This window comes from Hyperolius riggenbachi, chromosome 1, assembly GCF_040937935.1.
Source record: "Hyperolius riggenbachi isolate aHypRig1 chromosome 1, aHypRig1.pri, whole genome shotgun sequence".
Lineage (NCBI taxonomy): Eukaryota > Metazoa > Chordata > Amphibia > Anura > Hyperoliidae > Hyperolius > Hyperolius riggenbachi.
In genome coordinates, this window is record NC_090646.1 from 468,146,450 (window position 1) to 468,171,451 (window position 25,002).

A 25,002-nucleotide genomic window follows, 5' to 3' on the forward strand; every position below is an offset into this window, starting at 1 on the left:
CTGTTCTAATGTGGTCTGTCTTACTGCAGCCTTTCCTACTTGCACTGTCTCTGTAATAAATCTTATCTCCTTTCCTCTGTGGTGTCTGTCGGGCTGAGGCTGGAATGTGTGGAATGTGCAGCATTGCTTGTCATTGGCAGAAGCTTTACACACCCCCTCCAAGCTCTGCATGAGTCACACAGTAAGCTGTTCTCAGCCTATGATACTCTGGTTAGAAGCCAGTCTTTTGTTTGTAAACACTGCCTAAAACTGTTAATTACAAACCAGGATTGCAGCACGGAGTGGCAGAAACAGCACAGAGGGGCACAGGAGAACATAAGGAATAGAATGGTATGCTTTTTATTGTAAGAATTTTAGAGTAAAGATTCTCTTTAAGGGGCCCATACACTGGTCGATTTCAGCCATCGATCGATGGTTTTGATCGATCTGACAGGATAGAAAATCTAGGTTGATCTGCTGCTGGCAGCAGATCCATGGCCCATAGAGTTGCATTGGATCTAATGGTCCAATAATGCATTTAGATCAATTTCCAATAGATTTAATTCTGAAATCTATTGGAAATCTGTTCCTAGTGTGTGGCACACATCAGATAGATTCCTGTCAGATTCGACTTGACAGGCATCTGACAGAAATCTATCTGATGGTCGAATCTGCTGCAAATCTTTAAGTGTATGGCCACCTTTAGGCTACTTACACACCAAGACGTTGCGTTTTAGGGGACGTTAAGGTGGCCATACACTGGTCGATGTGCCATTAGATCGACCAGCTGACAGATCCCTATCTGATCGAATCTGATCAGAGAGGGATCGTATGGCTGCCTTTACTGCAAACAGATTGTGAATCGATTTCAGCCTGAAACCGATTCACCATCTGCTGAGCTGCTCCTGCCGCCTGTCCCCCCCCCCCCCCGTATACATTACCTGATGCTGGCTCCCGGGCATCTTCTCCGCATTGCACGGCTCTGTTCCGGCTCCATTACGGCGCTTCCTGTGTTACTCCGTGACCAGGAAGTTCAAATAGAGCGCCCTCTATTTGAACTTCCTGGTCACTGCAGTGACACAGGAAGCGCCGGGATGGATGGAGCCGGAACAGAGCCGTGCAGCGTGGAGAAGACGCCCGGGAGCCAGCCTCAGGCAATGTATACTTGATCGGATCGGCCGCCGCTAGCGACGCGCACTTTACCCGCGGGCGATCGAGGGTAATTTCCCGCACGGCGCGATCGACGGACCGATCCGATTTCGGGAGGAAAGCGGATCGGCGGCTGCGTTTACCGCGAACGATTGGCAGCAGATTCGATCCCAGGATCGAATCTGCTGTCGAAACGGCCGGGAATCGAGCCAGTGTATGGCCTGCTTTATGGTCGCATAACGTGCCCCTAACGCAACGCCTGGTGCTCTTAGATGTGGACGTCACTGAGCCGCATTGTGCAGCTCACTCTGGCGTCCGTGATGCCGCGATGCGTACTCTTGGACGCATGCGGCATCCTGTGGTCCCGCCAGCCAATCGCCGCTCTAGGAAGTAAACACTGCACGTCACACCGTGCAGTGAATATTAATTAGCCATGCGCCTGGCCGAGGAGGAGGAGGGAAGACCAACTCCTCCAACACTACTGAGCATGTATACAATGAACAGAGGCGCCAAAAGTATAAGATTAGATTAAATGAGCTTAAAAACCAACATAAATGGCAAAATTGAAGGAGGAAGTGGTGGTCTTACCTCCCTCAAGCAGACACGACAACGACTGCGATTCAGACAGTCAAACACATTTATTAGGAACTCCAAAAAGAAATGCAACGCGTTTCGCAGGTTCACTCTGTCAGACAGAGGCGCTTAATTTGAATCCTTGTGCAGATTGTTTGATACTCCTCCCTATATTGCCTGATGAAGCGGGGTTGAACCTGCGAAACGCATTGCATTTCTTTTTGGAGTTCCTAATAAATGTGTTTGACTGTCTGAATCGCAGTCGTTGTCGTGTCTGCTTGAGGGAGGTAAGACCACCACTTCCTCCTTCAATTTTGCCATTTAAGTTGGTTTTTAAGCTCATTTAATCTAATCTTATACTTTTGGCGCCTCTGTTTATTGTATACAATTTTGAGTCCACCCTTGGTGGAGGGTTGCTACCCTTTCTTCCTGTCTACAGAGAGCGACTTCTTAATCCTGAGTGGGGTCAGGACAATCTCCCCACCTGCCTTTACAGTGGTTGCCTGCTGGTGACCCTGACTTGTGAGTATTTAGCAATACAAACTTATTGCCACCTTGTCCAGTACGAATTACACTATTGGGGCTCTTGGTGTTCCCTGTTTTTATCTCTTTGCAAGACTACTGAGCATGTGCGCACAGTCTAACGTGGCATAGCCGCGCATAATGCCGCACCATGCAGCACTCTCAACGGACGTGCTGCGTTACAATGTAACGCAACGTGGGCACTGTGAACAGCCCATTGAATTTTCATTACTGTGCGGTGGGCTGCGTTACAGGCTGCACTAACGTCTGTAACGTCTCACTGTGAAAGCAGCCTTAGTGTTTACCACAGTGAAAGTGGCAAATACTATTTGGCAATATATAAACTGGCAATCAGGCAGATTGCCCCTGTATAAATGCAGCAGTCAGCATTAAAGTATCATTAAATAATAGTATATCCTTAAAAGTGGCAATTGGGCTTAAAATCACCCATTATTTCAGCTTTACGCCACTTTTATAAATGGGAAGATCTGAAAAGTGTAATTTCTGCAGAAATACTGGCACTTTTCTGGCGATTAGCTGATCTCTGCCTTTATAAATAGCTTCCTACAAGGAGTTAAGCTGTGGAGTGAATTGTTTGGTATTAATGCAGGGGAGACAGCAGGATTGGAGCAATTCTAGCAGCAGGAAGCTTGTTTCTTGCAGCTGAGTCGTGTGGAGATATACACAGGTATACAGAGGCTCTTTCTCCTAACACAAGACTACCTGCAGGGGGGCTGAGTTGTCTCCTCCTCCCTCATGCAATTCTCGCTGCCACCACAGTCAGCAGGCAGAGAAAATCAGCGGAGGAGCTTTCTTCTTCACATCCGTGCTGGCAACCTGTGGATAGCGTGTGCTATTGAAAAAAATGCTGCTGAAACGAATCCTTCTAGAAGGCATCAGTGTTTACTAGGGAGGAAATATTCCTCAGCAGCCACTCCGATCTCTCCCCAGTGATTGCAGCTACTGTTATGTTACAGTGGTGGGCGCTGATCTGTCTGCAAAGCTGCACTGGACTGCACTTTCAGGTTATTTAAGATTGAAATGGAACTATGATGAATTTGATATCAAGAGATAGACAAGCAGGATGGGTGAGAGTGGAGTAAGAAGGTCTTCCTTTGGAGTCATGCCTGGAGGCTACTGATCACTCTCTTCACTGAAGACTCTTCTTCTAACTTACTGCGAGTACATCGTGCGCTATGGCCAGGAACACTGCGCTGTATTTCAGGCTGGTGGAAGGGAAGAACCTGCCCGCTAAGGATGTGTAAGTTATGCCTTTTGTCCTTGTGAGAGAGATCTGCTCATGTTCACCTCATTCATGAAGTTCCTGCACCTAGGATGCAGTGTCACAGATGCTAGTAGTGATATTTGACCCCTAAGGACCTGGCATGATAAGTGCACACACCATGCTTTTAATTAACTTTAGCATAAACTTCATATTACTAATAATGAATACAGACACCAAATAGTTGGCAAAAGGCTGCGGCCATTTATTGGGGTAACCAAGAAACATAAAAACCTGATTTCAGGTAACCAATATATTTGAAACTTTATTAATAATAACAGTGGAAAACAAATCGCTCTGATTACCATAGCAACCAAGGATAATAATAATAAAATAATAATAATAAGCAAATGTCCGCCCATCGGGAGACATTACCCAGGTGCTACCCCAAATGATAACCATGACAAAAAGGGGGGGGGGGGGGACACACAGTCTTCTTCTTTATTTTCGTCCGCCGCATTGGACATGCGGCCGGCCCTATTATAGCTCTTTTATAGCTCTCTGGCTCCTGTTTGGGCCTTTCGCAGAGCCCGCGAAGTGGCGGGCGAATCAGCTCCTCACCTCTGATTTCTTCCCCCAGCTCCCGGGGCTTCACAGCTTCCTGAATTTAAAGAGCTGAGCCAACAGTCTGCATACTAAACCCCCTAAGGGGGACTAACTGGCAGGTGCGGCTCACTCATGTGGGGACAGGTCTAATACCTGTCCCTTAACATTATATGTCTGGCTGAGTTCAAATAGCAAGAGCTTAAAGTTGAACTGCAGCCAGCATGGTTTCATTTAGGTTCCCATAGTTTTGGAATGGAGTAGAAAGCAGCTCATGTTGTTATTGCTGTCTGTGCTAGACGGGGAGATTTCTTCTTACTTCTGGATCTTGGCAACCATGGAAGTGTGTGAAATATTCAAAAGAGGACACACAGAAATAAAGACCTCAGTTGTTCTGAGCTCTCCCCACTGCTAAATGTTTTATTTTTGTTGGTGTCTCAACCAGAGATCTGTTCCTTCACTTCCTTCAGTTGTAATGCTACCATAACAGGAAGTGAGATGCCTCCTCAGCCAGAGCCCAAACAGATTAAAACCTGAAAGAGATTCTTCTAATGCTTCTCCATACCAGTACAAAAAATAAATGATGTTTTGACTGGAGTTCCACCTTAAAAAGCATTAATCAGTAAAATTCTGCCCTTCCAAAGTCAATCAATGCATTTATCTTCAGCTAATACAGAAATTATAATTTATTATTATTTATAAAGAGTTGTCAGAGCTATAAATATACATCATTTAAAGCAAGCCTTACAAGACAGAAGCCTAATACAGTATACACGTGTTGCATAGGATGTCCTGACTTGCTTTTCATCCTTAGGTTAGAATGTTGTCTGAGTAATGCTATGTCTGCACATTGAACTTTCGTTGGCCAAGTTAATTTGATGACAATCTAGAGCATACATGTCAAACTCCGGCCTGTGGGCCAAATCTGGCCCTCAGAGCCATTCAATTTGGCCCTCAAGTGGTTTCCCCACTTTGCATTATGTTTGGCCCACTCTAGACCACCAGGGAAGCTATATTGGAGGTGAAGCCCTAGAACACCAGCGAAGCCATATGGGTGAGGGAGGGGGAAAGCACTAAACACTAGGGAACTGTATAGGGGAGGGTGGGGGTCTCTAGACACCAGGGAACTTTATAAGGAAGGTAGGACCACTAGACACCAGAGAACTTTATAAGGGAGGAAGGTGGCGTGTAGACATTGAGGTGGGCCCGCATCTTAGCTTAGCTCCCAGTGTACAAATTCGGCCCACTTTGTATTTAAGTTTGACACCCCTGATCTAGAGGTGAGTACAGGTGTCTCCTGACAAGGATGGCCCCCACTTTGGGAATGTGCTGAAATCTTGAGTGAGTGGAGCAACAATAATCTATGACTTGCACTGATGAGGACCAACCAGTCTGAAATAGTCAGTATGCATGTTGGGTTATTGTGGCTCTGTACAATTAACAAACTGACACATCATTGCATTCCAGCGGTTCTGGAGGTGTGTTTTGGCTTTCAAAGACAACAAACGCATTATTTGCATATTAAGCAGTGATGCATTACGGGAGTCCTCATGTGTTCACTCCAACACGAATAATCGCAAATACCTTCTGTTTCAAGAAGGCAAATTTTTGTTTTGCGTAACGTTTTAGTTAGAGGGCTTTTTGTTTCATTTTAGCCCCTTACACTCTCCTAGTTCTGGTTCACCATGAGCTTACTGGGCAATCTGTATCTCAGAGAGTGAGTACTAGTGTCCCCTGAAATGGGTGGCCTCTTTTTCAGAAATGCGTTGAAGTCTCTAGTGAATACAGGCGTCCCCTGACAAGAATGGCCTCCACTCTGGGAATGTGCAGGTGTCCCCTGACAAGTGAGCCCTCCACTTTGGGAATGTTCTGAAAGCTAGAGTGAGCACAGGCGTCCCTCTTGTAATGTTCTGAAATCATCTGCAGTAAGTACAGGTGTCCCTTGGCAAGGGTGGCCTCCTCTCTGGAAATGTGCTGATTAATACAGGTGTTACATGACATGGGTGACCTCCAGTCTGGAAATGATCTGAAATCTACAATGAGTACAGGTGTCCCCTGACATGGGTGACCTCTACTTCTGGAATGTGCTGAAATCTAGAGGGAGTGCAGATGCCCCCTGACATGGGTGGTCTCCTCTCTGGGAATGTGCTGAAATCTAGAGAGAGTGCAGGCATCCTCTGACATGGGTGGCATCCACTCCAGGAATGTGCTGATATCTAGAATGAGTACATGTGTCCTCTAACATGGGTGGCCTCCACTTCGGGAATGTGTAGGTTTTAGATGACATGGGTGACCTCAACTCTGGGAATGTGCTGAAATCTACAGTGAGTGCAGGTGTCTCCTGACATAGGTGGCCTCCACTCTGGGAATGTGCTGAAATCTACAGTGAGTGCAGGTGTCTCCTGACATGGGTGGCCTCCACTCTTTGAATGTGCTGAAATCTACAGTGAGTGCAGGTGTTTCCTGACATGGGTGGCCTCCACTCTGGGAATGTGCTGAAATCTACAGTGAGTGCAGGTGTCTCCTGACATGGGGGGCCTCCACTCTGGAAATGTGCTGAAATCTACAGTGAGTGCAGGCGTCTCCTGACACGGGGGGCCTCCACTCTGGGAATGGGCTGAAATCTACAGTGAGTGCAGGTGTCTCCTGATAGGGGGGCATCCACTCTGGGAATGTGCTGAAATCTACAGTGAGTGCAGGCGTCTCCTGACATGACTGGCCTCCACACTGGGAATGTGCTGAAATCTACAGTGAGTGCAGGTGTCTCCTGACATGGGTGGCCTCCACTCTGGGAATGTGCTGAAATCTACAGTGAGTGCAGGTGTCTCCTGACATGGGTGGCCTCCATTCTGGGAATGTGCTGAAATCTACAGTGAGTGCAGGTGTCTCCTGACATGTCTGGCCTCCACTCTGGGAATGTGCTGAAATCTACAGTGAGTGCAGGTGTCTCCTGACATAGGTGGCCTCCATTTTGGAAATGTACTGAAATCTACAGTGAGTGCAGGTGTCTCCTGACATGTCTGGCCTCCACTCTGGGAATGTGCTGAAATCTACAGTGAGTGCAGGCGTCTTCTGACATGGGTGGCCTTCATTCTGGGAATGTGCTGAAATCTACAGTGAGTGCAGGTGTCTCATGACATGGGTGGCCTCCACTCTGGGAATGTGCTGAAATCTACAGTGAGTGCAGGCGTCTCCTGACATGACTGGCCTCCACACTGGGAATGTGCTGAAATCTACAGTGAGTGCAGGTGTCTCATGACATGGGTGGCCTCCACTCTGGGAATGTGCTGAAATCTACAGTGAGTGCAGGTGTCTCCTGACATGGGTGGCCTTCATTCTGGGAATGTGCTGAAATCTACAGTGAGTGCAGGTGTCTCATGACATGGGTGGCCTCCACTCTGGGAATGTGCTGAAATCTACAGTGAGTGCAGGTGTCTCATGACATGGGTGGCCTCCACTCTGGGAATGTGCTGAAATCTACAGTGAGTGCAGGTGTCTCATGACATGGGGGTGTCCACTCCTGGAATCTGTTAAGATGCAATGGATCAGTTAATCTGGGCTAAACTGTAACCAGAAATGATTAAGGCTTGGTGCACACATGAATCTGTACATTTACGGTCCAGTCTAATACTGTCATGTCAGTTTTTTATCAGTTTTACCTGACTGGACCGGAAATGGGCACCTTTTATGTGTGAACACACCCATAGAACCACATACAAAACTGACAGGACAGGACTGGACTGTAAATGTACAGATTTATGTGTGAACACAGGCATAGAAACACATAAACTGATGTCAACTGTCAAAAACTGACAGGACAGAACTGGACACCTTTTTAGGTGTGAACCAAGCCTTGAATGTTTAATGTAAGTGCATTAATCCCCAGCAACATTTTAATGCACCCAATAATTGTTACTCTATATACAGTAGTATAGAACCTTGAATGGGAATGGGCATTCTTTATTGAATAGAGCAGAAGCAGGAAAGAGGGGCCAGAGCTGTGAGTGGTGCACAGTCAATGGTCAGGTTGCTTTATATATAAGGGCTCTGCCTCTGACACAGGAGACCTGGGTTCAAATCTCGGCTCTGCTTGTTCAGTAAGCCAGCACCTATTCAGTAGGAGACCTTGGACAAGTCTCCCTAACACTGCTACTGCCTATAGAGCGTGTCCTAGTGGCTGCAGCTCTGGCGCTTTGAGTCCGCCAGGAGAAAGGCGCGATATAAATGTTCTGTGTTTGTTTGTTTATACTACACATTCTCAGATTCTATATCTGTTGCTCGCCCAATCTGGTGAATGTTGCACAGTGTATGCAACAAGCAGATATTAAGCAGATTAGATAACAGAGACCTGACCCGCACACTTGTTCCATGAAAGAGATTTAAAACTTATTACAGATGTGAATGACATTCAAGAAACCAGCGTTTTGATAGAAGCCTTCACTCTTCCTTCACGTTAGGCATACTTGCTGAGCTTGACTATGACATTGAAGAGTCGCGCTCTATTGCTGTTCTTTACCCTTGACTTGTCACAGTGTTGCTGCAATCTTCTCTGCATGCACCATGTTGTGGCAAGTTTTATAGCAACATTCTGACAAGTTTATGATACTGCGTGACACATTTTTGTATTTGCTTTTCCACTCAGATGTTACTTTTACAAGTTAAAAACGTATCTCTGGCCACTTGGCCACACAGCAGCCCCAAAGATTACAATCTCCACATAACTGCTTAATCTGAAGAAGCATTCAGCTGGCCACTTAGGCCTCAATTCACTAAGCTTTATGAAACACTTTATCAAACGTTTGATAATTTACCTCATGCGCAAAATCTAATTATGAATTCACAAAGGTGTTATATATTTATTGAATGTTTTATCGATAAAACATTCAATAAATATATAACACCTTAGTGAATTCAAAATTAGATTTTACCCTTGAGGTAAATTATCAAACGTTTGATAAAGTGTTTGATAAAGCTTAGTGAATTCAGGCCTAGACACCTACTTCATCTATCACTGAGGTCATGTTCTTACTCCTGTTTATACAGTGCCAGCATCTTTGAAGCGGCATGGACTTGTATAGTGTAGTGCTGTGTCTGTTGTGCTCGAGGGAGGATGCAGTGTAATTGATTATGCTGATCCCAAAACGGTAAACCACACCTTTTTTTTAACTTCACCTTTTTTATTTTAATATTGTGATATTTACACTTCTATGGGACGAAGATGGAAGCTGAAGCCATTTAGGCCGGTTTTACACCTGGCCAGGGCATTTGCGGTGCGGTTTTCCGCCCCATCACATTGCACCGCAACGCAGAAATGTGCATTCATATTACTCTACGGCAGAGTGCGGCGACAGGGTTATATGCATTGCACTGCCCCACACCCCCTTGCACGCCCGGTACTGTCCCTCGACCAGTGACATACTGTAACATTTGCGGAATCGTTTTCACAGTCAGCACACAAGATGTGCACTGACACAACGGAAACCCTCCACACGCGTATAATTGAGTGAACCCAGGCTAGGTGCAATGCACCAGCAGAGGGCAATTCCCACCGGCAGATGGCGCTGTGGAGTACAGACGAGCACAGCCTCTACACGGCCACAAATGCTAGATGGGAATTGTACAGATCTAAGACAGTGCGGGGCTGAACAGCCCTTAAAGAGAAGAGCACAGAGATAGGCTAAATGTGTGTTCCCCAATCTAGTCGCCACCCAGCGACGGTGAACACACATTCGCAGAAACAAAGTATGAACGCGATCACGAGAGAGGCGATCGCCAGAAGTGACACAAGACAGATCAGAACAGAACACAAGAGTAGCAAAGGCACAGCAAACGAGAATGAGAAAATAACGAAAACAACAAACGCTAACTATACGCGAACACCGCAGTTATTCGCAACAGCGAACGCGTCTACAGCGCGATCTCCGCACGTTAAGCGCAACAGAGACAAGCACGCCTAACTAACCACCAACAGACAAACACGAAACAGAGGACGTGAGCGCTTGCTTAACGGTTACCTCACCGAGCCTACAGCAAGCGTTCGTATCAGACAAGGCAGACAAACGGAAAACAGGAACAAGAGAGAAAAGATCCACTGCTCTTTCCATCAGAGTGAGTGCGATCCGGGTTCAGGAACAGGCTAGGAAAGATCCACTGCTCTTTCCGCCAGAGCAAGTGCGATCCGGGTTCAGGAACAGAATAGGGAAGATCCACTGCTCTTTCCGCCAGAGCGAGTGCGATCCGGGTACAAGAACAGCATAGCAGATCAGAAGGATCCACAGCCGCTACCGCTAGGGGCCAGTGCGATCCAAACACGACAGGCAGATGAGGTAGCAGGTAGCAACCCCTGCTCCAGCTTACACTCCAAGAACAAAGATCAGAAGGATCCACAGCCGCTACCGCTAGAGGCTAGTGCGATCCAAACACGACAGACAGATGAGGTAGCCGGTAGCAACCACTGCTCCAGCTTACACTCCAAGAACAAAGATCAGAAGGATCCACAGCCACTACCGCTAGAGGCTAGTGCGATCCAAACAAGACAGACAGATGAACAGAAGGGGCTACCAGTAGCGACCGCTGCTCTGGTTAGCACCCCAGACAGACAGAACGATTTCCTGACAACCACCGTTGGTGACAGGACAATCGCAACAGAGAGGCAATACAGACAAAACAGATAGCAAGCTAACTGCACTAGGGAAGCTGCCTAGTGCAGTCCCAAGATTTACTCTAAGATAACTTTAACAAGCAATAGCAGGGCTGACACTCTAGGAGTGTTTCAACAAACCATGAAGGAATGACGAGCAAAGGACTCTGGGAAAAACATGGGCTTTTATACTGCCAGCCTACCAAGGAGGCAGCTGGGTGATTTGCATAACCAATGTATGCAAATTCCTCAGCAGCAGGGCAGATCGGAAACTTGCAAAGGAAAGACAGGTCTCTCTTCCAGAGACCTGCAGCCCACAGACTAGAGGAATGGTCAAACAGCTGTCTGCCTGTGCAGCCAGCTGAGCGGATCATTACACATACTCACTGCTGCCGTTTCCCCATCATATTTGTGTTGTTCCGCGCATGTGCACATTGACTTATTTTATTTCCGGCGCTGATGCATTGCCACGGAAGTCTGTCAGTTACACGCTGTTGACTTTTCAATGACTCGGTGGCAAATCGGGCACTCTCAGTGTGACATGACAGGGTAAGTGTGCTTGGCCCCATAGACTCTCCAAATTGCGCCTGCGTTACCCTGCGTGCAGTGAGGGTAACGCAAGGCAATGAAAATGGCCTAGTGTAAAAGGGGACTAACCTCTTTTAAAAATATTTATAAACAGTTTAGGAAATTCAGAATAGGTGTTCCAGAAGAGGGATTTAGAAAGCATTGTAGCTATGACACTATCTCCATAAGGCATATTTAAAATCTGTCAGGCGGGGAAAAAAGTTGATGCTATTCTTATACTCACCTGCTCCTGGGCAGCCTTTATACTGGCAGCTCCCCCACTGCTCCATCCCATGCTGCAGACAGTTATCAGCACCTCTGCTTCTGGACACCCTTCATTTCACTGTAAGACATGGTGGAGCAGCCACTAATATATAGGAAACTGTGGTTGTTGTTGGCACACAACAATATGTAGGGACCTGCCAGAATGAAGACTTGTCAGGGATGAGGTGAATATGCTATCTTTTTCCTACTGACAGATTTTGAACTTTTTCCAGAGTCCTGCTTTAGGAAAGTAATCGATTTTTTTAAACACCACCGTTTGTTAAATTTACCACTATTTCAGTTGCCTTCTGGGTATGTAGCCTAAAAGTAGTGGCAACAACAGTAGTGGTCAGCTGATGCCAGCAAATACACCCTTCTGAAAACATTGTTCCAACGCACCTTGGTAACCCTTCAAACACTTAAGGTGTCCATACATCACTTAGATAGAGAGAAATGTATTGCCTGCCCACACCCTGCACAGAAATTTCCAATATATTTCAGCATGACCTACCAAGTGTATTAGTGTCCCCCCTCCCATGCTTAACGTCGCTGTGAGCACCTGTGCCTCGTGACTTGCTGCTCAGCAGTTCAAATTTACTGTAGTATCATTCATTTTTTTTTATACTGTATAGTGTCCCCATCAAGCTTTTTTTGGCAGGCTGTGATTGCCCAGGAAGGTTGAGCTCTGCCATCTGAACAAGACCAGACCAAGTGGTTCTTGTCTTTAAAATCCTCCCCAACCTCTCTTGTAAATACTCTTGTTTGATGTCAAGGACAAGAAGCCAATCCTCATGTCTGGTACCCAGAGAGATGTTAGAGTAACTACCAACATACTTGTGAGAGTAGGTCTTGGAGTGAGTTAGGGTGGAATCTCCTTTAGTGTGGAGATTCCCAAATATAAGCTCCCACTTCCCCCATTCCCCTTACCTATTCATGAAAACACAAGTAAAAAAATAAAATAAATTCTATATTATATTTACAAATGAAAAACATCCTTATTGTTCCTGGGGTGTAATCCAGGTCTTACAAGTCATATCAGTCATCATAATAGTAAATCTTGATTGAAGAACCCTAACAACCCATCCACAGCATCACACTCCCTCGTTATACTGAAAGTTAAGTCCTGCGAAAAGCATCCCTGAATCTTCCGCTGGGCTGTCCAATGGTTCAGTAAAAGCCCTTCTTAGTCATGGATTATCATTGGTTATGAGACCAGGGTCCATATGCAGTTATTTTTTTCTCCTAAGTGCTCTCCTAGGTTATATTTTTACAGCTTGTCAATTAAATACCTTTTAAACCACAAGCAAGCAAGAAAATACTCAAAATAATTTCTGTAGTACCTTTTCGCCGACTGTATTGTTCACAATATCAGTCACACTTTTTCTCCCCCAAAAATGGGGAGAAAATTCCCTGCGTCTCATATTCTAAAGGCAGGCAGTCACCCTTAGATGTGACCCGCCGCAACATTGGAGACTCCGTTCCTTGTCGGCCTGTGTGGTCCTCTGTCCCCCGCTGGTCTCCTCCACTCCCCTGTGTGTAGAAAAATTAGCGGCAGAGCGGTCCACCTGACAAGGAATTCCAGCAGCGATCAGCAGACCTCTCATCTTTCGCACAGCTCCCCCTAGTGATGGCTTCTACTGATGACGCGATCAGAAGAAGCAGTCACTAGGGGAGCTGTGTGGAAGATTTGAGATCTGCTGATTGCTGCTGAAATTGCTTGTGAGGTTAGCCACCCTGCCGCTAATTATTCTACACACAGGGGAACAGAGGTTACCAGCAGGGGGGGGGGAGGCAGGAGCGGACGTGTGGGCAGGAGGAGACCAGCGGGGGGCCAGGAGGGTACACAGGGTGAACAGGAGGGGACACAGAGGGGAAGGAGGGGAGAAAGAGGGGCAGGAGGGGACACAGGGGGAACAGGAGGGTTCAAAAAGAGGGGCAGGAGGGGACACATGGGGAACAGGAGAGGACACAGAGGGGCAGGAGATGACACAGGGGGAACAGGAGGAAACACTAGGAAATAAGGGGGCAAAATAGGACACATTGGGGGACAGAAGGGGGCAGACAGTGGGAGCAAAGGAGGACATGAGGACAGAAGGGGACACATGATGGACAGAATGGGACACAGGAGGATAATGATTGTAGGAGAACAGCTACAAGATGCTCCTGGAACATGCACGCACCAGGTTTAGTATATATTTTTTTCCTGGTTTTTGCCTTCTAAACCTAGGTGCATCTTATATTCTGGAGTGTCTTATATTCTAAAATATACGGTACTTTGTGGTGCTTTTTCAATTTCAGAGTGCTGAAAAATCATTTTAAAGAGAAGATTAAAAATTATCACCCAGGAGAAAACTCAGGAGAAAAAAAGTTATTGGACATGGCCCCAGATTCTATAACCCATTTATGCTTTTGTTTTTTTCCACTGAGCACATTAGGCTGTGAGGGCGTGGCAATTGATGCTGTGGGGCCTAGGGATGTGTGATTCTGGGATGCAGCTTGGGTAACGGTTATGGAAGGAGTTTGGCTAGCAGTAAGTGGAAATGAAGTGGCTTTGAGTATATATGTGTTACATCTCTGTTTGGCCAGATCATCATGTGACTCTGAAGTTGAGGACCTAATATACTATAGGTGTATATCAGGGTACTGCTTTCTTTTAGATGATAAAGATTTTAAATCTTGGGTAAATAGAATGTGATAGCGGTGGCGGTTTGTTTGTGTTTCCATCACTTATATGACCTATATTTACCTGGTAGAGTAGTGAGAAAGGTACTGCTCGAACCCTAAGTAGACTTGAAGCAGTGCACTATCCAGGATATATATGGTGTGTGTGTGTGTGTGTCTGTGTTTGTGTGTGTGTATGTGTATATATATATATATATATATATATATACGTATATATATATATATATATATATATACTAGTAGACCTAAGCCTGTTTAAAAAAGGGCTCTAGGTCTGTCTCTCACCGCCGCATTTCAGTGCGCATGCGTGCACGCACCCACCGCACGCGCGCACCTGTCCGCCCGAGCAGATGCCTGCCCGGCTAACTGGCCCCATCCTCCTGTCCCAAAGGCTGTCCGTGCTGCGCACATGTGCAGTAGCAAAAAGCATGGACCCAAGGACACAGGGACAGGAGTATGCAGGGACCAAGGACAGTTAGATTTTGTTTGGTAGGATATATATATATATTTATATATATATATATATATATATATATGTGTATGTATAATTTTTTTTTATTTTTTTATTTTTATTAGCTTGATTATCTCAGATCCCATTACACAGAGCTCATCTGGATTATGCACAGAAAATTAACACATTAACAGCAATAGCTTGTAATGAGATGTGACACCCAAGGAAACAACATTGGAACATTAAGACTTAGGTCCTTTATTGTGACAGATGTCATCACTGACCAACAGGAAAGCTCAGGAGCTCAGTTACATTTACGCCCAGCTCCACTTACATCTCCTGCAGACTCTGTAATGTCTGAACATGTAGACCTATGGTTTTCGCTAAAGGTTTTATTATTTGCGTACATTAAATAATGGCGCAAGGAAAAAAGGGCACGGGGTGAAGCCAAAATTTAAAAATATTGTTTATAACAATGTTTTCTATTTTGTCTTCATCATTATCTCCATTCGAGTAATAAATAGAATAAAGTTATTAAAAGGGTGAAGCTGAAATGTCCGTCTATAACAATATTTTTATGGCTTTTTTTCATGAATATTTGCTTTGGACTAATAATTATAATAGAACAGCAGTACTAAAAGGGCGTGGGGGAAGCTGATATAAGTGTAAACCATAAATACCGTTGTATATTGTGCATCAAATGAACACAAAAAGCATTTATTAGTGGTAATCATGATAGTAAAACAATGGTAAATATTACCAATATTATACTACAACTAAACCAACCCTACCCTCAAACAGAATCCTCCAATGCCTAACCCTAAGACCCCACTTCCTGACGCCTAACCCTAAAACCCCCCTTCCTGATGCCTATGCCTAAGACCCCACTTCCTGACGCCTAACCCTAAAATCCTCCTGACGCCTAACCCTAAAACCCTGCTTCCTGACGCCTAACCCTAGAATCCTCCTTCCTGACGCCTAACCCTAATACCGGGCATACACGGCTGCGATTATGCGCCGGATCGAGCCGCTGGCTCGATGCCGGCGCATCCCCGCTCGTCCGGGCGTGCGCGCGGATCGATCCCCGCTTGTCCCCGCAGGCGGCTGCTAATCAGCTGCTCGTTTATTCTATTGTTCTCCCTGCCGGTATCGAGCAAAGTATCGACCCAGCGGGGTATCGGACACGTCGGATTTTATCAATCCAGCCATCAGGCTCGATTGATAATCCTCCCAGCAGCCGTGTATGCCCAGCATAAGACCCCCTTCCTGACGCCTAACCCCAAAACCCTCCTTCCTGATGCTTAACCCTAAGAGCCCCTTCCTGACGCCTAACCCTAACCCCCCTTTCTGATGTTTAACCTTAAAACAACCTTCCTCCGCTGCAAATAACGTAAATTCTTCTACATTACAGCAGGGGGTCAGCTTCCCTGCTAACCTGGTGTTTTAATACACCTCAGGATAGAAAATGCACAATCTGTAATTATGTCTGGCTGGACTTGTTGCAGCAATAAACACATTCAATGTTCTACAGAGCGCAGAAACTATTAGAAGAGCTTGTGCATCTCTGCTGCTGGAGAACAAGAATGTGGTCCTCATGTCAGCCATACCTACACGCTCAGCATTTCTCCTCACTTCCAATGTTGTGAAAACCAATCCCACACGCCCTTCACATCAATATTTGCTGTCACACTGAGGTGCGAATAGGACAAGCAGTTATCAAGGCATGCCACAACTAGCAGTGCCCCAGCAGCTGTACAGCAATAATATTATACCCCAAGTGGCCCAGAATAATAGGGTTTGTTTTTTCATGGCTTGGTGCAAAAATAAATATAGTAATCAAATTTACTTTGAAATTCTACATCCCCTCATACATTTATTAACAAGCAATATTTTTTATAAAACACTAGCTGTACTCAAGTGACCTTTTTCCAGAAACAAGGATCCCATTTACAGTTCAGTGATCTCTGAGCATCACATAAATGTTATGTTGTACTCAGATGACTCAAATTATGTTTTTGGCATGCTGAATGCTGTTTCTTATAGTTGCTTGTGTACCGTAGGAGTATTCAGAACATCCTGTGTTGATGGGGTATCTTTACAGCGGATCGTTCAGAAACAGCCTTATCAGTCTGCAGACAGACTGTACACATGCACTACTGTCGGGAGAACGACCGCCCAGCGGGAGGGTCTGACGGACCCGTTGTTTTCTGTAGTAGTGCATGTGTACGTACCTTTAGAAGCACATACAATGCCAACTGTCAAAAACTGACAGGACTGGACATCTTTGCATGTGTGAACCAGGCCTTAGGGCTTATTCACACTAGGGGCTTGATTCATTAAGAGAAATAGCATGCCTTATATGAGTTAACACGCCTTATTAGAGATAACGCGCCATATCTGCGTTAACACTCCTTATCAGAGATAGCACGCCTTATCAACTAACACACCTGATCAGAGTAGCATAGCGAGTGCTACAAACTTATGCCTGCTAATTGGCAATGACGAGAGCTCCACTCGTCCTGCCCTGAGCCCCTGCTGGTTCGTAGCGCTCCCTATGCTACTCTGATAAGGCGTGTTAACTTTGATAAGGTGTGTTAACTTGGATAAGGCATGCTATTTGTCTTAGTGAATCAAGCACTATGTGAGTTGCAGTGATTTTTTACTTAGTGTGCATTGTACGTGTGAACATGAAAGTCCATAGACTTTCATTTTATCATTCACACTATAACAGTGAGTTGCTGTGCAGTGCATTTCAACTCCTCGGCAGTTAAAACCCATGGAAATGCACAGAATGCATGGAAATGCACAGCAACTCACAAACTCATTCACACGTTTTTTATTTTGTTTTGTTTTTTCAAATTCTTTACACAGCTTTTTTTTTTATTCATGCATTTACATGCATTTCAACTCACTGACTAGTCTGAATGAGCATATTGAAACTTTGTTTTCACTGTTTGGAAGCATTGATCTTTTTCATACTTCCATACCTTACATGCATACACACAGTTACAGCACTGACATCTTTCATTTCAAGGACTTTTATAGAATTTTTTAAATATTTTCAAGCAAAACAAAATGGAGGTGTACGACAATCAGAGCAATAACAGCCACAGACGTATAACATGGGCCAGTAGTCCCAAGGCTACAAATAAGGTCCCTTTTAAACAATACGCGGTCCATCACGTCACTGAAAACCAACACATCCCGTTGCATAGGTATTGATAGCCTTAGGGCCCGTTTCCACTAGAGCGAATACGCATGCGTTCTCTGCATGCGGATTCGCATAACCAATACAAGTGGATGGCCCTGTTTCCACTTGTCAGTTTTTTCCTGCGTTTTTCTGTGCAGGATTTTTATGCACGGTCGAGCCTGCAGAATTCGCCTGCGTGTGGAATGCAGGCGATTCGCAGGCTATGTATTTGATTGGGAAAACGCACATGCTTTTTTGCCGCGATTTCGCATGAAAACTAATGTAAATTGAACCAGGCAGTTAAATGGTTAAATTCACATATACCCTGCCTATGCGAAATCGCAGCAAAAAACGCACGCGGAATCGCATCCGCATGCGATTTCGTCAGCGGTGGAATCCTGGCGATTCGCACCGCACTAGTGTAAGCGAGCCCTTAGGGGTTATTACACTGACTGCAGTGCAGCCTGTTGTGATGGGTGTGATCGTGGCACTGCAAGAGTTAGATTTGCGGTGCCGCAGGAACCCTGGAAGGGAGGCATATAGCACGTGGTGTGACTATAACACGCGGTGTAACTTCTCTGGCACAGTGCTGTGCAATCCTTAACAATCACACCAAGTGTAAAATGAGCCTATGATTCCAAAGCACTATCTTCAGAAATGTTATACAAATTATTATCAACAGAGCTCAATGAACTCCCAAACCGAACCCTTTGTGACGGCAAAGACAGCAGTTTCACAGCACTGATGTCTTTAAGTCACAAAGAGAAAATGGGCCATTCCGTACACAGAGATGGACACAAATAAATGCTTTATAAATAGTCACTGCTGCCATGGTGAATATTCTGTATAGTCAAGCGTACCCACATGAAAGCTGCAGGATTGTCTTTGGATTTTACTGTTACAGCACGGTATCTATTTATTTTGGCAGATGCAATCATCAGTTTGAATCTGCATGCGATCTTCTGACCCCAGCATGTCCAACTGATAATGTTCATTTTGTGTGGACATTTTATTGACTGAAACAGTAATTGGGTGGTGTGGAATGTTTTCATTGGAAGATGGGGTGGGGGTGCATGGAACAAGGATCAACAGCTGTGCATCATGCACTGTAAAACTAGCAACACTGGCTCTATTTAATACTAGTCGTATAGTCTCTTAATTGTATAATATTTTCGGGAGGGGTTGACGCTATGTTAGCGTATGGGGAGGTGTGTAGTCTCTTACCGCACTTAAGAGCCCTTTGACCCAGTCTGCGCACAGGCTCCTCTCTGTCATAATCAATATGCGCTAGGGACGCATCAACGCATCCACACTGATTATGACAGAGGGCAGTGCAGTCACGTAGACTGTGCGGAGACTGGGCCAAAGGGCAGATACCGGAGCCTTTATAGACGAATAGAGGGGGACGCAGCCACAAGGAAGGTGCGGCAAGAGACCTCCCCATACACTAACATAGCATCCCATTTACTTTAGCTATGGCTTATTTTCGGGGGAGGGCTTATATTACAAGCATGTTTGAACTATAAACTAGATCTAATTTTCAGGGGAGGTCTTATTTTAGGGGAAACATGGTAACACAGAGTTAGTAGGAAACATACCGTAATTGTCACAGTAACTTATACTGGAAGATAAACCTGGTTTATGCACTTACAATCTGGGACAATGCAAAAGTTGTTTCTCTGGAGATGGAGCATTTTAAAATTACATCCTGTAAGATGCTGAATGGGAATGGCCTAGGTTAGAGCTGTATGTTCCTCTAAAAAGGTGACGTTCAAGGGTGCACTTAGAGGTTTCAAAGGCTGGAGAATGACAGATGTGTTTTAGAAAGAAATCTCAGAAGAGGAGAGAGGCTTGTGAGAAGTCTTGTATAAGTTATGGCCAAAGCCACAAGTGTGGCCAGTTCCCAAATTGGCTGGCCAATGTGGGTAGTGGCCAAGAGATGTGGCCAAAGTCAGTGGCTGACAAAAAAAGTGTTTTCTTCTGAATGTGTGACCTGCAGGCCTATGTCTAACACTAACCTTCACCTCTTTAGTACCTAATACTAATCTCCACTCCCATTCCCCTCACCCCATGCTAAAAAATTGACCTCACCTCTTCTGTATCTCCCACTAACCTCTCCCTCTCCTCTGCCTAATCCTAACCTTCCCACCTCTCCAGATTCTGTCATGTCTGAGGAAGTGAAGCAACACCAATCAAATAGAGAAGTGCCTGGAAAGCCATTTTTTAATTTGGCCAGCCAATGTAGGACTTTGGCTGGTGATGTTACAACTAAAGTGGCCATTTTGAGAAATGGCTTGCCAGTTCCCACTTTGGCCGACTTCTGGCTTTTGCCATAACATATACGCAAATGTGAGGCGGTAACTATAGTGCTTCACAGAAGAAGGCTCTGTGGAGAGCAGACATTGTAGTAAGTCTAGGTTCTCACTTGAGCACTTTTCAGCGCTTTGCTGATCGCCGGTGATCAGCAAAGCGCTGGTGATGATGCATCCCTGGGATCATTCTCACTGCAGCATTTGCGATTTATATAAATCCCAAACGCACTGCATTTTATTCGCCTGTTTTAGGCAGTGTTTACAAACAAACAAAAAGGCAGCCAACCAGGAAGTGATGTGTGTGTGTGTGTGTGTGTGTGTATGTATATATATATATATATATATATATATATATATATATATATATATATATATATATATATATTATGTTATAGTATACTACAAGTTTTTATTACATTGTGAATTATCTGCACTCCAGTCTGGGATTAGCATGTGACAGGCAGCAGCTCCTTCTCTCTTCAGCCTCACAAACTCAGAAAACTGAGAGCAGAGACCTGTCTGTGAGGGATAAACAAAGCACACACACAGAGCCTGCAGGGGGCGTGGAGGAAATGGTGAGATTGGATGAAAAAAATTGTACCATGTATGGGCACCATAAAAGTTACTTTTATTTAACCAACAAGTCATTTTTTGGACGGGAAATGACATAGGTGTCTCTCAAAAGATAATAAGACGATGTACAAGAGGCATTATTGTGGGACAAACACATTTCCCAGCTTTTATTTACATTTGAGCAAAATGTGCCCAGTCCAAAATTATTCATACCCTTCTCAATAATCAATAGAAAAGCCTTTTTTTTTGTTTGCTATTACAGCAGTCAAATGCTTCCTATAATTGCAGGACCAGCTTTTTGCATGTCTCCTCAGGTATGTTTGCCCATTCACCTTTAGAAACGAGCACCAAATTTTTCAGGTTGGAGGGTCTTCTTGCCATCACCCTGATTTTTAGCTCCCTCCACAGATTCTCAATTGGATTTAAATCAGGACTCTGGCTGGGCCACTCCAAAACATTAATGTTGTCTGCTAACCATTTCTTCACCACTTTTTCTGTGTGTTTTGGGTCATTGTCATGCTGAAATGTCCACTGGTGCCCAAGGCCAAGTTTCTTTGCAGACTGCCTGATGTTGTTTAGAATCCTCATGTATTGCTCTTTTTTTCTTGGTGCTGTTTACTGTGATTAGGTTCCCAGGTCTATTGGATGAAAACACCCCCAACGCATTAGGTTCCCACCACCATGTTTGACAGTGGGGATGGTGTTTTTTGGTTTGAAGGGTTCTCTTTTTTTACGCCAAATGAAGGAACCATCATTGTGACCAAACAATTCAATTTTTGTTTCATCTGACCATAAAACAGAAGACCAGAAGTCTTCTTCTTTGTCCAGAGGAGCATTTGCAAATGCCAAGCGAGCTTTTGTGTGCCTTATCTGAAGAAGTGGCCTCCTCCTTTGTCTGCATCCGCAAAACCCAGCAGTGTGCTGTGTCCGTTGGATTGTCTGCCTTGAGACATTGCCACCAGCAGAGCCCAGATTCACCAGGATGGCCTTGGTGATGATCCTTGGATTCTTTTTCACCTCCCTCACCATCCTCTTGACCAGCACAGGTGTCACTTTTGGCTTCCGACCACGTCCTCTGAGATTTTCCACAGTGCAGAACACCTTGTATTTTTTAATAATACTTTGCACTGTAGCCACTGGAACTTGAAAACATTTAGTAATGGCCTTGTAGCCCTTTCCTGACTTGTGAGCAGCCACAATGTGCAGCCACAGATCCTCACTGAGCTCCTTTGTCTTAGCCATGACTGTCCACAAACCAACTGCAGAGAGACGCTGTTTTTTAACCTGTTGAGTTGATTAAAACAGCTGTTCCCAATTAACCAGAGTAATTAGGATTCTTTAGAACATCTTGGACTGTATGGTATGAATAATGTTGGACTGGACACTTTTTGTTTAAATGTAAATATAAACTGTGAAATTAATTACATTTATTTATTTATTTTTATTTATTTATTTATTGTATTTATAAAGTGCCAACATATTACGCAGCGATGGCCATTAGTTAAGGTTACAGACAATATTTAGGGGTTACATATAGCAATACGACAATACAGGAATACAAGAAAAACCAGATCACGCAACACAGTATGAGTACAAGGTAATGCTTAGTCAGATACTGGATGGGAGCATGGAGATTAGGTAAGTTAGATTCACTCAAATGCATAGCATGGGTGCACAGTAATGGAGGTACATGATCAGGTAGGACACAAAAGGAGGAGGACCCTGCCCAAAGGCTTACAATCTAGAAGATTGTCTTATTATCTTTTGGGAGACACCTATGTCATTTCCCGTAAAAAAATGACTTGCCGGTTGAATAAAAGTAACTAAGCAGGGCCGTATCTCTTAAGAGGCACCTGTGGGCCGGTGCCATGGGCGGCTTCTCGTGGGGGCAACCACCTATTGGCTGTTTTTTATTATTATTATTGTCTTTTTTTATTTTAAAAATTTTATTAGAAAAAGAAAATGTGACATTTGGGGGGGGGGGGGGGGGGTCGGGGCGCTAGTCTACTTTAGGGGACCCACCGCAAATCCCCATAGAGAATTTGAGCTGTGCTGAAAACGGAAAGAATTTCCGCTTTCTGCTCGTTGAAAACACCACAAGTCATATATCTATGGAAAGCTGAGACTCTGCTCTAACGAATGATGCCACTTTCGGTGAGCAAAAGTTGAAACTGACCGCGTACGAGGCGCCGAACGGCCGCGATCGCGGCTCCGTCGGCCATCTTAGTTCTGTGCTGCTGATATCTTTCTCCCTCCTCATTGGAGGGATTGTTAGCTGGGGGCGTGGGAGAAATTTTTTTTTTCTGAAGCCGGAGAATTGGCGAGTGGAGCCGTGACGTATGATAGTTCCCCGGGACCGGGCATACCGCACAAGCGACAGAATCATCATCACCCGTGACCCTTCCCTGGGCCAGGACACCACGGGATCCAGGGTGCCAGGAGGGCACCCCTGCCAGCCAGCAACATGGTGTCGTGGATCATCTCAAAGGCCGTGGTGTAAGTTGTCCTCACTGATCACTACAGCTGCCAGCTGCTGGGGTGGTGAGGGTTAACCCCACCGGTGTTTACAAATAACAATACAGCTGTGTGTATGTGTGTAGATAGCCGACAGAGTACGGTGCCTCCTACGCGGTGAGCTTCAGCTTTTGCTCACCGACTGTGGCATCATTCGTTAGAGCAGAGTCTCAGCTTTCCATAGATATATGACTTGAAGGGTTTTCAACGAGCTGAAAGCGGAAATTCTTTCAGTTTTCAGCACAGCTCAAATTCTCTATGGGGATTTGCGGTGGGTCCCCTAAAGTAGACTAGCGCCGGGGGGGGGGGGGGGGGGGGGGATGAGCGGCGGAGAGCACACACACATGGAGGGGAACTCGCTTTCACACGTAACACGCATGTTAAAAAATGTTTTGTAAAAAATAATACCTTTTTAATGGCTAACTGATAGAGTTAATTTATGCGCAAGCTTTCTGGGATCTAGTCCCCTTCTTCAGGCATATTTCCAGATGTTAGCTGAAGTAAAACACTGATGCAGGTAAATAGTAAACACGTAGATGGCAGTTGTGCTGGTTACTGTTTATCCGTTAGGTGTCAGGTGATCAGCAGGCTGGAGCCAGTGAGTTAGTGCAAGCATACATGAAATCCAGCAGGTTTCTGAAGATCATGAAGCCAAGTCAATTATGTTGAATAAGGTGTCATGAATCCTGTTCCACAATTTAAACCTTCTGTTAATGTCTTGAACATTTTCATAAATTTGTACTTGCTTGTTCATTTTTGAAGTTACCCTTAAGAACAAGTACTTTTAGATCTTGCATGCTGTGTCCTGGTTCACAGAAGTGTTGGCCCACTGGTGTGTCCATTTTACCCTAATTGATTTTAAAGCGGTGGTGGTTCATTCTTGTGCGCAGTTTTTGTCCTGTTTCTTCTATATAGATTCCTCTTGAGGCCATTTCATGCAGCGTATCATGTGTACAACATTGGATGACTCACAGAAAAATTGGTCTTGTATTTGATAATATTTCTGTGAGTTTGGTATTTGTATTTGGCTTGTGCACAAGATATAAGGGCAGGTCTCACACCTTGCGTTATTGCAGGGTAATGTGCCTGGAGTTTCTGGTGTAGATAATGCACTTATGATAATCATTTGTCTCAAATTGGGAGGTTGTCTGAAAGCAAGCAGTGGTAAATCAGGGAAAACTTCCTTCAGGCGTTTGTCTGTGGAGTATCTGTTGTAGGGCTTTCGATATCTTCCTCGGTGTCTTTAATTTTGGGTTGTAGGCTACCACAATTGGGTTTCTATTGTTTTTAGTATTTGGGGTGTACTTAAACAGTTCCTCTCTTGATTTTAAAGTTGCTCTGTGTATTTGATCATCAACGATTTGTGGATGATATCCCTGATCTATGAATATATTGCGTAATGACATAAGTTGTCCGTCTCTGTCCTCTGAATTAGAACATATTCGGTATAAATCAGAGCCTGGCTGTAAACAATAGATTTTTTTATGTGTTCCCGGGTGGAAACTCTTCCATTTTAGGTAAATATGCTGGTCAGTTAGTTTACGGTATATGGATGTTTGTAAAATTCTATCTTGTATATAAATTGTGGTATCCAGGAAAATGACATGGGAGGTTGAAAAGCTGAGGGTTAACTTGATGTTCTTTTGGTAATCTGAGAAGTTTTTGTGGAATCTGATTAATTCTTCCTGTGATGCTGTCCAGATTAATGGGATATCGTCTATAAACCTGAAGTAAGCCCATGGTGAAATGCTGCACACATTG

General features: G+C 44.8%; 1 protein-coding gene across 4 annotated transcripts in view; it reads left to right on the plus strand.

The window, feature by feature from the left end:
* Positions 1-3,021: 3,021 nt before the first annotated feature.
* RASAL1 (RAS protein activator like 1) overlaps positions 3,022-25,002 on the plus strand; it is a 128,266-nt gene continuing 106,285 nt past the window's right edge. For 3 of the 4 annotated variants that reach the window (XM_068239937.1, XM_068239947.1, XM_068239956.1), the window contains exon 1: positions 3,022-3,484. In XM_068239937.1, the coding sequence (XP_068096038.1) occupies positions 3,420-3,484 (65 nt within the window). In that variant the 5' untranslated portion in view covers positions 3,022-3,419. Of the gene's footprint in view, positions 3,485-7,872; positions 7,915-25,002 lie in introns of those variants that run through there. The other variant, XM_068239965.1, reaches the window with a different exon arrangement.